Source organism: Ursus arctos, unplaced genomic scaffold (assembly GCF_023065955.2).
Source record: "Ursus arctos isolate Adak ecotype North America unplaced genomic scaffold, UrsArc2.0 scaffold_24, whole genome shotgun sequence".
In the NCBI taxonomy this organism is placed as follows: Eukaryota; Metazoa; Chordata; class Mammalia; order Carnivora; family Ursidae; genus Ursus; species Ursus arctos.
The window spans coordinates 955581-969345 of record NW_026622919.1 but is presented as its reverse complement, the minus strand read 5'-3'; the positions used below and the strand labels follow the sequence as shown (position 1 = coordinate 969345).

General features: G+C 53.7%; 1 protein-coding gene across 1 annotated transcript in view; it reads right to left on the bottom strand.

Moving 5' to 3' along the window:
* Positions 1–13765, bottom strand: part of CCDC57 (coiled-coil domain containing 57) — a 99419-nt gene extending 85654 nt beyond the window's left edge. Inside the window, exons 1-4 of the mRNA XM_044378685.3 lie at positions 13696–13765; positions 5327–5418; positions 3121–3535; positions 767–875 (exon numbers count right to left, since the gene is read on the bottom strand). Coding sequence (XP_044234620.1) covers positions 767–875; positions 3121–3527 — 516 coding nt within the window. The 5' untranslated portion in view covers positions 3528–3535; positions 5327–5418; positions 13696–13765. The remainder of the gene's footprint in view (positions 1–766; positions 876–3120; positions 3536–5326; positions 5419–13695) is intronic.

Below are 13765 nucleotides of genomic sequence, written 5' to 3'. Positions count from 1 at the left end.
GGGTGACAGCCTTGGGGTGTTCCAGTACAGACCGTGCTGTTCAGTGTCCACTGTGACCCATGGAGGGCCAGCTCGCTCCCAGAGTAGGCAGGTCCAGGTACTCATACCCTAACTCCAGGACCTGGGAGGACACCTAACACATGGTTCACGTTCAAAAAATATTAGTTAAATGAATGAAGAAATCAATTACTCATTCTCTTTCTACTTCAGTGGATTCCAATTCTGTGTTGCTAACACACACAGCAGAAAGCTTCCTTAACCCCACAGTCCACAGCTTGCAGGTACAGCAAGAGTCCAACAGACCATCTCTGTTCCCATCACCTTATATTTCATTTTTCAAGAGAAAAATCATTATTGCCATTGAATCAATTCTACTTCTGACAAGTCAAGAATGGACACAAGATGTTCAGAAACAAGAGACAGGAAACCAGCCCCAAGGAGACCTGGAATTTGAGTTCCCAGCTCTTTTCTACAGTAAGTAACTCAAATTTTGACTTTTTAATACTTTTTTCTGAAATAAGTAAGGGAGAAAACATTTGTCTATTTGCGAGGAGAGAGAACACTGAGGGAGCTACTAGAGACAGAGGTTCGGATGCCCACCGTACCCCTCCAGGCCACCCTAGAATGGGAATCCGCTCCAGTACCTCAACTTTGATCCCATGGATACCACACAGTTAGCAAAAAGGCCGTCTTCTCCTCAACAACTTGGTTTCAACGTGGTGGGCAGGGCAGGCGCCTGAGGGGGTTACGCGCTGGAGCGCCCTACCTGCCTCTGCAGAGCAAGCTCGCCATCGAGCTCCTCGAGCTTTCTCTCCAGCGTCCACTTCAGGTGTTCGTACTGTTCCCGCTGCTGGTCCATCTCGCTGTTCTTGTCGCTGTGTAAACACGGCAGTATTGAGAAAAGCTCTCGAGGGGTGGCTTCAGTGGGACCTGCGTGCTGCACCACACAGTGACTGCCTGCAGAGGGAGCCTGAAATGGGGTCCAGAGTCTCACAAGGTAATTCCCCAAGCGCTCAGGACACAAGCCAGTCACAGGTCACACCGAGAGCAGGAAGGTCCCCACCTGAACGGGAAAAGGCAGTCAGCACACACACTAACACCAAGATGACACAGACATTGAGGTTTTCTAACGAGGGTTTTTAAAGCAGCCATTACTTAAAATGCTTCAACAAGCAATTTAGTGCACCCTTAAATAAAAAATTAGAAGCTCCCAGCAAAGAAACACTTACAAAGAATCAAACAGAAACACAGAACTAGGAGGTACGACAACAAGACAGAAGACTCTAGGGTGGGCTCGGCAGCAGAACAGACAAGACAGCACGACAGAGCAAAGACTCCATGAACTTGAAACCAGGACAACAGAAATTACCCCAGCAAACAACAGAACGAAACAGCCTGAAAAACAGGAGCAGAGCTTCGGGGAGCCATGGGACAGTCACAGAAGCTGAAGGCTCGTGCCACTGAGCCCCCGCATGGGAGGAAAAAGAGAAGGGCTGACGTGTACTCGAAGAAATAACAGCCAAAAAGATCTCAGATTTGCCAAAAATAAAAGGAGGGGGGCAGATGATGTGAGGAGACACTTTACAAGAAAGATGTAGAGCAGTTTAAGGATGCTTTAAACTCTCTCAAACACCGCCGTGAGAAAGAAAATCAGCACCCCCCGGAGGCAAGCTGGCCCACGTGCCCAGGGTTAAGGGCACTGCTTCTGCTCCTCCAAGAGCGTCACAGCACGACTTTTAACAGCAGAGTCGGGCAACAGCCAGAATGCCAACATCCGTCCTGCGGCGGAAGGTCCCGGAGCCCCGTCCCTGCTCCAGGCGATGCTGACCTGGCCCCTGGGGAGGTGGCCTGGGATGTGAACGCTGCGAGCCGCACTGCTTGCAGGAATGCCAGGCTCCCCGGCACACGGCATTGGGACTGGGAGCATCTGCACAGGGGCCGAGAACACCTTGGGCTTCTGCACTTCTGCGAGGACAGCGACGCTTGGGACCCTGGGAGCTACACCGCAGCGTCGTTACAGGAGATGCTGGCAGTGGCTCAGAGGCTCGTGAGCGCCCACCGAGGCAGGTCGCCTTTGCCACGCCCAGCCTGCCACGGGAAGTCAGAGGTGCACAGCGCCAACAGGCCCGGCAAACACAAAACGTGGCCGGGCAGCCATTTCACAGGATGTGGCAGAACTCGGTGCGTGAGGTGAAGAAAAGCCGCCCGGGAGGATGGGAAAGCGCCACAAGCAGGCTGTGGGCCATGTGTACGGGACGTGTCTACGTGGGCACGAAAGCGAGCGCTCCCGGAGAGAACACAACAGACTCCTCAGGCAGCTTCTCCTTTCCACCTCACCGTCTTCAGGAGAAAATGACTGTCTAAAACATCGTCACTGCTGTGATTTTCTACGAGTACCGTGAAGTGCACGTGTGACAACGTGAAACACTATTCGGGATCCCGTGTTAAGTGAAAACAGAACCTGCCGGACGCTGCCTGCCGCTCTGACGTCTGTGTGCTCACACGCGCACACACGCGCACACACGCGCACACACGCACCAGAGATGCACCCCGACAGCTAACGTGACGTCACAAACCTACATCCTGCAATCAGGGGAAGGCCAGCAGAAGATTTTAAAATGAAGCCTGCTTCTCTCTCCTCTCACTGAGGATGGTGTGTGTGATACGAGAGCGGCTTTCCGGGGACCCACCAACAGGACCCTCTGACCCCAGCCTCCAGTTCTTCTTAGTCCACCTGCCTCAAGCGGGCTCACTGAGCTTGGGAACTGAGAGCTGTTTTGCATCATTAAAACCATCACAGAGGGGCGCCTGGGTGGCTCAGTTGTTAAGCGTCTGCCTTCGGCTCAGGGCGTGATCCTGGCGTTATGGGATCGAGCCCCACATCAGGCTCCTCTGCTATGAGCCTGCTTCTTCCTCTCCCACTCCCCCTGCTTGTGTTCCCTCTCTCGCTGGCTGTCTCTCTCTGTCAAATGAAGAAATAAAATCTTTAAAAAAATAAAACCATCACGGGCTCTAACATCTTTTAGGGAAATGATAAAGATTTGTAATTCACGGAGAAAACTCTGAACGTTGAAACCAGTGTCCCGTGGCCTCCACCGCGCTGCCCAAGGGGTACCTCACCTGTGGATGCGCTCCAGCTCCAGCCGGTGCTCCTGCAGCTTCAGCTGGTGCTGCTGCTGCAGGTCCTCCCGCCGCCGGGCCTCCAGGGTGAGTGCCTGTCGCAGCCTGGCCGCCTCCACCCGGAGCTCGCTCACCTCCGCCTGCCGGGCCTCCTCCAGCCCCCAGGCCTGGGCGAAGGCAGCATCGTAGCGCTCCAGCTCGTGGTCCCGCTCCTCCAGCACCTGCAGGTTGTAGACGAAGTCCTCCTGCAGGCGCCGCAGCGCCCCCTGCGCCTCGTACAGCTGGCTGTGCGCGTCCTGCAGCGCGGCCTCCTGCAGCTGGCAGCGCTGGGCCTGCAGCTCTCTCCACTCCTCCTCCTTGCGAGCCAGCAGCTGGCTCAGGGCCTGGTCTGAGGGCAGCGGCAGCATTGGGGCAGCTGGAGCAGGGAGAAGGTGGGCAGCGGGCCCAGGGTTAGGGGCTCTAGCTGTCCTTCTGAAATACCCGCCCCAGATCCCCAACTGTGGCATCGCTGTCACCTAGCGGAAGCACACTCTGGGCCAGTAGGCAGCTGTCTGGTCACACATTCTGAAGAGCCACAGGAGGCTCCCCAGGGCCCAGACCTTGAGGGCTCTGTCTAGCCTAGCCTCACCCTGCAGCAGAGGAAGGAAAGATAGGAAACACCGTGTGCTCACCGACAAGAGCCAGAGCAAGCCCTGGAGCCCACCAGCCTCTGAGAGCCAAGGCCCTCCTGCCCCACACTGTGCCCCTGCGGCAGGTTTGGGCTCCCGCAGAGTCAGGACTCAGGAACAAGTTCCTTGGCTCTTTTACTTCCAATCCATCACAGACTGATACTTTTCTAAAACACAATAAAAATGAAGTACTAAAGGAAAACAGAATTTAAAAACAAAGATATATAATACACAAGACCAATTTTTTAATTATTAGATTCAACAGCATAAAACTACTTTGTCAAACTGCTAACAAGTATCTAAACAGCTCTTGGTCCTGTGTGCTGCCAAGGGTGGGCCGCACGGGTATGCGTGGGGGGACGGCTAGCGAGGGCTGCCAGGCGTACTAGAGACTGTGTGGACTGTCGACGTCCCGTCACCTGGCAGAGAAGAGGTGGATTCGGACACATAAAACCATGTGGTGCTCCAGGCCCTGATCTACGCCAACAGGCCTGAGGCCACACAGCAAGCCCAGAAGGTAGGCAGGCTGGGCCCAAGGGCCATGGTCCTCCTGGGGGCCGATGCCCCAGGGCAAACACGGCCCTTCTCTGAGAGCACCTTCCCAGAAGGCCGGGGGCATCTGAGTCGGGCATCTGGCAGTGACATGTGAGTATCACTATCATCCCAAAGAACCTGAAATGTCTGATTCATGTAAAGTGGGTTTTTTGGGTTTGTTTTTTTTTTTTTTTTGGTTTTTTGCCCAATGCAGGGCTTGATCCCACGACCCTGAGATCATGACCTGAGCTGAAACCAAGAGTCGGTTGCTCAACCGACTGAGCCACCCTGGCGCCCTGGGATTTTTTCTTCTTAAAAAAGACCCACTTCAGGGGCACCTGGGTGGCTCAGTCAGTACAGTGACCGACTCTTGATTTCAGCTCAGGTCATGATCTCAGGGTCGTGGGATCAAGCTCCATACTCAGCCAGGAGTCGGCTTCCCCTCTCCCTCTGTCCCTCCCCCTGCTCACATGTGATTGAGTTCTTTCTCTCTCCCAAATAAATAAATCTTAAAAAAAAAGAAAAAGAAAAAGAAGAAGGAAAATTCCCAGCATCCCGCATCATCTTGACTCACTGGTTCAACAGTGGTTTATGGTGAGGCTTCTGGGACTGGGGGAGACAGACAGCGGGCAGGGTTTCAGAGGCCGCCGGGGACGCTCGGAAAAGGGGTCACAGAGGTACGACGCAGCTGCTCCTAAGGAGACCCCACAGCACCCACACCGGTCTACTCGTCAGCACACAGCAAACAGACAGAAACTCGGAAACAGGAACAAGAGAATCTAAGGGCTACTGTTTCGGGTATTCTTTATGTTAACTCTAGAATTCCTACGTAAGTGACCCCTCTCTGAATCAGCAATACTATTTTTTAGGGACGTGAAGTATTGTTTCACTCCTAAAGTTACTAATAACAAAAACCCCCAACAAAAAATTATCCACATAATCGAATCCGTTACTATAACATTTTGGTAATAAAATGAAAACACAAAACAAAACAATGAACTCACAGGTGCAGGCAGTATGCTCCGTGAGGGGTGAGTCCTCCGCCAACACTACACAGGTCTCTGGCCCAATGAGTGGAGTTTGGTAGTAATTATCGCTACAAGTTAAAAAAAAAAAAAGGAAAGGAAAGGGGAAAAAAGTAAAAGAGAAATTGTCAAAATGGTCTGAGCTGGTGTTTGGAGAATCCCAAAACGCTGTCAGGACCGCAGAAACAATAGTGAGCATTTCGCAGCAGCTCGGTGCTGTGCGCCAAGCTGCCCCAGGGAACGGTGGAAACACGTCAGCTCTGAGCTCAGCACAGCAGTGCTTAGAACACGGACAGCAAGGGCGCCTGGGGGGCTCGGTCAGTTAAGCATCTGCCGTTGGCTCGGGTCACAATCCCAGGGCCCTAGGATCAAGCCCCATGTCGGACTCCCTGCTCGGTGGGGAGTCTACTCCTGACCTCTCCCTCTGCCTCTCCCCCCTGCCTGTGCTCGCCAAATAAATAAATACATAAATAATCTTAGAACACAGACAGCAGAAGAGGAAAACATGGTGTGATAAATGTCAGGATCGGGCAATGGAAGCCATGCAGTGGTTGCGCATCAGACAACGCACCCAACCCGAGGCTTGCTGGAGGACAAAGCACCAAGACCAGGATGGAGCGCAGCACCCACCACCTTCGTAAGGAAAAAGTATGGCGATTTCTCAGGTGAAGCCAGTATTTTCTTGGCATTGGCACTTTGATCAGAATGAATCCCTTATGCAGGTCTTCCCATAAGAGCAATGAATCACGCAGCACAGGGCTTGGCCCACTCTTGCTGTAAAGGGCAGTTGGTAATTATTCGGGGCTTTGTGGGCCACAGAGTCCGTCACAACTGTTCAACTCTGTGCAAAAGCAGCCACAGAGCATGGAAAATGCAGGCTGGGTCTGGCCCACAGGCCTGCTTTGCTGAGCCCTCTGTCTCCATGCAGGGGACACTTTTATCAACACCGTGTGGCAACTACTGTCATTTCTTACGGCTGCTCCTTGCAGCGCCGAGCCCTCAGGGCTCACTTCCAGCCTGGCCAGTCTTGGGGCGACTTGGCGCTAGAGACGAGCAGCAGAGTGCAGACGGAATGCCCCTGCCAAGACCCAGAGGGAGAGGCTAAAGCAGCGGGAGGGCCTCCAGCGGGCTGCGGAGACCGCAGGACCCTGCCACGTGCAGTGTAATAAGAAATACACCGTGGCCTTCATTCACAGTTCCCGGCACAAGGCTCCTAAAACCCTCACAACTTCCTGAGTGATAGGAGCTACAGGGCCAGCTTTTGTTAGGTTTAGTTTTTTGTTGCCAGGTTCTGAAATGACTCCAGGTGAGAGGGTATCTTCTGTTTTTCATATCAAACCTGTCAACCACACATGTGTTTACGAGGTGACTCTGAAAAGCCCCAGGTAACCATGGGATGGAGCTGGCTGCCAGAGGAACCAACCTTGGGATTACAGGGTTTCTCTTTCAACTGCACCCACCAGCTTCCACTGGGAGGCTGACTCAATCACCAATGGCCAATGGCTTACTCAGTCATGCTTCTGTGACGAAGCGTCCCCAGCAATGCTTAGCCAAGGGGCGCAGACAGCTTCCGTCGGTGAACACACTGGAGGTGCGCCAAGACAGCACGGGCGCTCTGCACTCCTTCCCCTGCCCCTCGCCCTGGGCATCTCTTCCACCTGCCTGTTCTTGAGTTACATCTTTTTATGATAAACGGGTCCGCTAGAAAGTAAAATGTTTCTCTCAGTTCTGTGAGTTGCTCTAGCAAACAGAACCCAAGGAGGGGGTCATGGGATCTTCTGATGTATAGCAGGTCGTCAGGAGCACAGGTGACAACCTGGACTTGGAACTGGCATCTGGGTGGAGTCAGTCTTGTGGGGCTGAGCCCTTCACTGTGGGGCCTGTGCTGACCCCAGGCAGTTAATCGGAATCCGGTTCAATCGTAGAGAATGCCTGGTGGAGGAAAATCCCGGCACCCGTGGCGTTGGAGGCGGAGCAGAGCTGAGTGTGAGCGCAGAGGGAGGCCTGGGAAGCGGGGGTCTAATCACTAGGGGCAGCAGAGCTCCAGCGCCCTGATCACTGCGCCCTTCCCACGGGCAGTCCTGTCCAGGGGCAGCCCCAGGTCTCCTCCCTGCAGGGGTCTGGAGAAGGGCAGTGCCCCTCCACCGTGGACTGCAGGCAGAGCCAACGTGCCTGGGCCCGGCACCGGGGCTCCAGCCCTACTCCTGCTCGCCTCTCGGCCTCGCCCAGCACGTCAACCCCTGCTCAGCTGCGACACACCCATCCGGGCACCTGCTTGCCATTCTGAGTGACAGACCGCCTGAGCCCAGCACCCCACGCTTCTGCCCCCCAGTTTCCCTGGCTCCTTCAAAGGCACCCCTCTATCTAGCTGCTCAAGCTAAACACGTGGGGTTAGCCTTGATTTCCAGCTGTCTCTCACCCCCACGCACCTCAGCCGTCATCATCCCTGACCTGCAAGCAGTCTTGCTGCGAGAGCCCCTGAACTGGCCCTTCCTGTGTGCACTCCCTCTGAGGGCTGCCAAACGGATCTTAGAAAAAAGGAAAAAAAAAAAGCCTGACTCCCTAGGGCTTCCCGTTCCACCACACTTGCAGCCATCCTCACGTTCTCTCAGGGCGGGGGCGCGCCCTGTAGGCCACCATCCGCTGCCGTGCGCCAGGTGCTGTCAGACGCCCAGGCGGCTCCAGCACGGGGCACAGCACCCCGCTTGCTGAGGTGCCTGGCCCAGCCTGGCCACGGCTGCTCTCGATCCGAAATACCGGAGACCCCACACTCCAGTCACCAGCCTTCACCCCTCCAGATTCTCAGTAACTTCATCTTCAGATGTGTTGGTGGACGTATAAATGAATCACAGAAAAACTGGAGACGTTTACTTTTACAAGTTTTTAATTCAATAAAAAAGGAAGTTACTGGCTTCAAATTCAGTCAGTGGCCAAATATTTCCCCCAAGTAGACAGCTGGGACGTGCAGAGGTCACCTCAGACTCTCTTCTGAGCCCCAGTCCCCAGCACACAGAAGGTGATGACCAGTGTTTGCCTCGCGCAGGAGCAAACCCCTGCCGTTACACCTCAAGGGCCACGTCACCGTCACCAGGAAAAAGTGATGGTGCTAACAGGAAAGTCCGACAGACACCGCGAGCTTCTTCGAAGTCGCTCCTCTAGTCACTGAACGAGTACTTACGTAACATCTACGAGGTGCCAGGGACGGTTTTACCTGCTGCAGACAGACAGGGAAGGTCTCTGCACCCATGGACTGTCATTCTGGGGCAAGACGGAAGCACAAAAGAAAATGGCAGAGGGGGTCACTCTCCACATCCACAGAGTGCCGGGGGCCACGGGCTGCTCTGGACAGAGGGCAGGGAAGCCTCCGCCCACCAGGGTAGAGCAGGAAGAGGCTCTGCTTGGCCTTCGGGAGGCTAAGAGGTCCTGCTTGGACCACGGTCCCTGCGCTGGCTGCAGGGCTCCCAGGACCACTGGGAACCCAGAGTTACGGCAGGCCAGGCTGGCCACAAAGCCCACCGAACGCGCTGGGGTGGAACTGGCGACCTGCACAGTTTGGTGCTCACCACACGAACCGTGTATCTACTGGCTGCAGAAAACACCCAACGCACACCCCCACCCCCACCCCCAGCCAGCAGGGCAGCTCTATGAGCCGGCCGCTGGTGTGCGGCCTAGGAGCTCCGGGGTCAGGCACAGTCTGGTCAACAAAAGCCGATGCACACACAGGCCACCCACATGCCTGCACCCACTCACAGGGGAGAATCAGGATTTAAGCAAACACACACCACCCCACGACGCCCCCGCTACTGTGATCTCTGGTGACTCAGACCGCCTCCCGAAGTGCCGACGAGTCATCAGCGCGGTGCTTCACAGAGAACGCACCAAGGTCGGCCAGGTGAACGGGCCTCCCCTCCTCCGGGATCTGCTCACTAGCCCCTGTCCTGTGCTGGGTACCGTGCCACCAGCTGTGCCTCTTAAATGCACCGGTCACACAGCTACCCACAGAGGTTACTCCTGTAAGAGACAGCAGACCATGTGATACCATGCCTGGACGGTATCCGCAAACGGCTCTGGCCATTTTCAAGGTAAAGTTCAACCTGTCTGGCAGAGTATTCAGAGAGTCCTAGGACAGCTCACTCCCTAGAGAGCGAGCAGCTTGGACCATGTACCCCAGATCCTACTGCACTCAGCACCCACAGGTAACCTGCCATGCAAAGGCGCACACCCCTTCCCTCACCAGAGAACAGCCTGTGTTGCTGTAATCTCACCAAAGGATGATCCCAAAAGCCCTGAGGCTGACATTAATCGGCTTTAAATGTCACAGATTCAGAGTCTGGACCCAACCTGTCAGCCAGCGGGTGACCCCAGCAAGCACCCAGTTTTCAGGAGGGACCACGTGAAACTTCTGGAGAAACTACAGAAATCCCCCATGGGGGGAGAGATGCACAGTCACCATGGCTTTGCTCCTGGCGTTCACAGGGCTCTAGGAGAGCCGGGGGGTCGGCAGGGGGTGGAGCAGGGCCACCCTAGGCCACACCATCACTCTGACTTTCTCATTGGTCAAACACTGAGCTTTCTAACCCTTATTTCAAGCCTGTCAGGTCTGAAAAGCACCTGGAAACCCCCGGGTGTTAGGAAGATGGAAAGAACTCCCCATGAAAGCCACAGTCTCCCACACATGGAAACCCTGCAGGCCCCAAACGGATGCAGGCAGCAGAGGCCCCACCTAGAAGATGACCTCAGTCAGCAATGCGCATGAGTGCGCCCCTGGTGTTAAGACAGGGCTGCCAGGAGCGCAGGGCAGCTTGGGACCCGCTCACTGGAGCCTCGCCAGGGCTGTGCAGTGGGGGCAGCCTTGTCGGAGGTGGGGGGGGGGGTGGGCAGCACCTGGGGCTTGGCGCTCCTCGCACAGAGCACAGGGAAAGAGAGGCTCAGAAGTCAGCACTTCCAGTTAGTGACTCAGGCAAGTCCTCACAAATGAGGATGGAGCCAAAGACTGCCAGAGCTGCAGGTGGGTCCATGCCGGCTCCATGGTTAAGAGGAAAGAGTTCGAGACAAAGGTGAGTCCCAGTGAACCACAAAGAACCACATGGGAGGTAAAGAGCTTTCCAAGCACAGGGGGCTCTGCAGGGGGCTCTGCAGGGGGCTTGCCTCATCCCGGGCCTGTCCCCATCCCTGCTGCAGTGTCTAGATGCTGGATGAACAGGGAAGGAGTAGGACAGGATGCTTCTGCCCCATGGATGACTCTCACCACTCACCGAGGCGACCAAATCATCAGAGTAAAACACGTCAGAGATGAGCCTGCAGGTTACCCGACCCGCAGATGTGACATTAGAATTAATCACACTCTGTACGGCCGACCAAAATTTGTAGCAATTTGTTTTACAACAAACCTTTGATAAGTACTTAACTGGAAAAGCACTGCATGACCTCAGTACAACATAAGCAGCTACAGAAGCTACAATTTACACAAGGGAACATTTGTAAAGGGTAAAAGTTGGCCACCAGACGCTTACGAACAAGCTGTTTGGGCACACTGGCTGAGCAAAGAGACATCCAAAGCAGGGGTTTCTTTTTACCTCCTTCCTCTGAAGGACTGCAGCTCCGGATGCATTTGGCTTTGCACTCAGCCACTAACAAGATAAGCCCCACCATTCTGAATGCAGAAGAACCCAAACCGACTTCATTAAGGAATGTTATATTGTTGCTCTATAAACGTATTTAGTGAGTTTAATTTGCAAAACATTTTGTGGGACTTGAAGGCGAGTCCAGAGGTGGCTCATCTGTTCTACACTCAAGACGGGACTCAATGCTGGCACCCTCTGGAATCCCAACAGGGGCTGTCTGAGCTGAACTCCATACGTGGACTCTCAGCATGTCTAGGGGATGAAAATCATGGGCCTATGACCCATCCTTCACTGACTGCCAAATAGTCCCCACAACCATCTGCAAAATCTGAAAGGAGAGAGATGAGTCACAAATGGACCTTAATTCCACCGCTGGCACTTGCTGGGGGGTATGCAGTGCTTCTTCATTAGAATTTACACCTGCCAAATTCCTTTGCCAAAAAATAACAAAAACCAAACACATACAAGTTAAGTGAGTAAATGGGAAATAAAGTGGAAGGGAAGTTGAATCATCTTATAGTTAAAAGCTGTTGATTTTTGTTGTTGTTGTTGTTTATTTACTTATTTAAGTAATCTCTACACCCACCGTGGGGTTCGAACTCATGACCCTGGGATCAAGAGCCATACTTTTCCAACTGAGCCAGCCAGGTGCCCCACGAGCTGCTGAGTTTCAGAATAACATGGTTCACATATCAAAACTTAAAATCAATAAGGACTCATAATGAAAGGTGAATAGAAACAAGTAAACCTAACTTTATTACAAATGATTAACGTTAAGTGGAAAAAACCCATAAAAATGCACTAAAATAACTTTGTAAAAAAATATTTTGACTATATATTCTAAGGATAAAAACAAAACAACTGTATGCAAATATTACATTCTAGCTAATAGGTTTTTCACAGAAATAACGGATTGGCAATTCTGAAATTACTCCACGTGTAGTCTAGGATTGAGCATGTAAGTAAATATACTGACAATAGGAACCAGACTTAAAGAGGAAAGGGAGTGTAGAACGAACCTTGGGGTAACTGATTGGAAGTATCAGTATAAACTCACGGCTTTTAATATATACACAGATCTATACGCACAGCTACGGATACAGATGGGTCTGGTTTCCTAGCTCTGCCCACTGAGAAAGCCACAAAGCAAGGACCCTGCAGGAGCAGTAAGCACACCCACAACCTCATGACGGTTTCCAAACACCTCCTTCAAGGCGAAGAGGAACCTGAGCTCCTTAGAGAAGTGACTGATTCAGGCTAGGTCAACGAAAGCACAAGATGAGCCCGAGCACCTGGTGGTGCTGAGAAATGTCGGGGGACATGCTGAAAGGACACAGAAGCCAACTTGAAGGGGCTCCTAACGCCCAAATCTGGAGAATTAGCAACAAAATACATTACAGCAATGGATTATAACCGATGGAATAAACACAAAATAAAAACATCTATACCAACATGAATAAATAAGTAGAAAAATGGGGAGAAAGGAAGGTTTTGGGGGCACCCAGGTGGCTCAATCGGTAGAGCATGTGACTCTTGATCTCCGGGTGCTGAGTTCAAGCCCCATGCTGGGTGTGGAGCCTACTTTAAAAAACGGGGGGGGGGGGGCAGAAGTTTCTTTCTTACAGAATTCCAACTAATATGAAGAAAGAATAATAGAAATAGAAAAATATTTGGTAAATATGAGTACTAATTGTTTCACAAAACACTTGTGATAGAAAGTGCAGTGACGCAGCTTCGAAGTTTCTCCACACAACATGTTCAATAATTACCAAGGGAAAAATGGTAACTCCTTTATAATGGAGACACACGTAAACCACTTAACCAAGTGTCACCAGTCATGGGACACACGGGCATCATGTGCCTCCCGAGAAGAGCACGACTTCACCGTTGAGGTCTCCTTATAACAAATGCATAACTTGGAGGGGCGCCTGGCTGGCTCAGTCCAGGTGTGGGTTCCAGCCCCACACTGGGTGTACAGATTACTTAAACATAAAATCTTTTAAAAAAAGGCTTAACTTGAAATCAATCACGAGGAAACATCAGACGAACCCAAACTGAAGGGCATTTCTACAAAACAGCTAATTCCTAAAAAGTCCAAGGAACACTGTGCAACCGGTGCAGATGAAAGAAGAGTGGGGAACCGCGCAGGTCCTGGACGGGACCGCAGGGCACTGGGTCGCGGGCGTGACGCCGGTTTTGTCCCAGCGCTCACTTCCTCAGCGCGCTAAATGACCTACGGTAGGAGCGCACGTTCACGCGGTGCGGAATCCGGCAAAAGGCACGGGGGAAACGTCTGCACTACTGTTGCACCTGCGTGCACGTCTCAGATAACGGGGGGGACACAGCAAATCACTGAACCAGACCGCCGGGGTCCGAACCGGTCCTCACGGGCGGCGGGACTGGCCCCCGCGGGGCGCCCGCACCTAGCGGAGCGGAGGGGGCACACCCGCACCGTGTGGGGGTGAGGGGTGACCCGCACGGGGGGAGGCGGGGGGACACCAGCAAAGGAAGGAGGAGCACCCACGCGGGGCAGCGGGGAAGCGCGCCCACTGGGAGCCCGACCCCTCCGGCTCCCGCCCGCAGCACGCAACGGCCAGCGCGGGCCGCCGGGACGACCAACGAAAGCGACGAACCCCTTTCAGGGGCCCGAGAAGCGCCAGTGAGGGCACCCCGCTCCACGCGAGCCTCCCGCACCGCCCCCCGGCCCCCGCGCCCGCGGCTCACCGCGCACGCCCGCCGGGAGCAGCCTCCGGGCCCGCCGCGTTGCCATAGTGACCCGGGTCCGGCCGCCGCG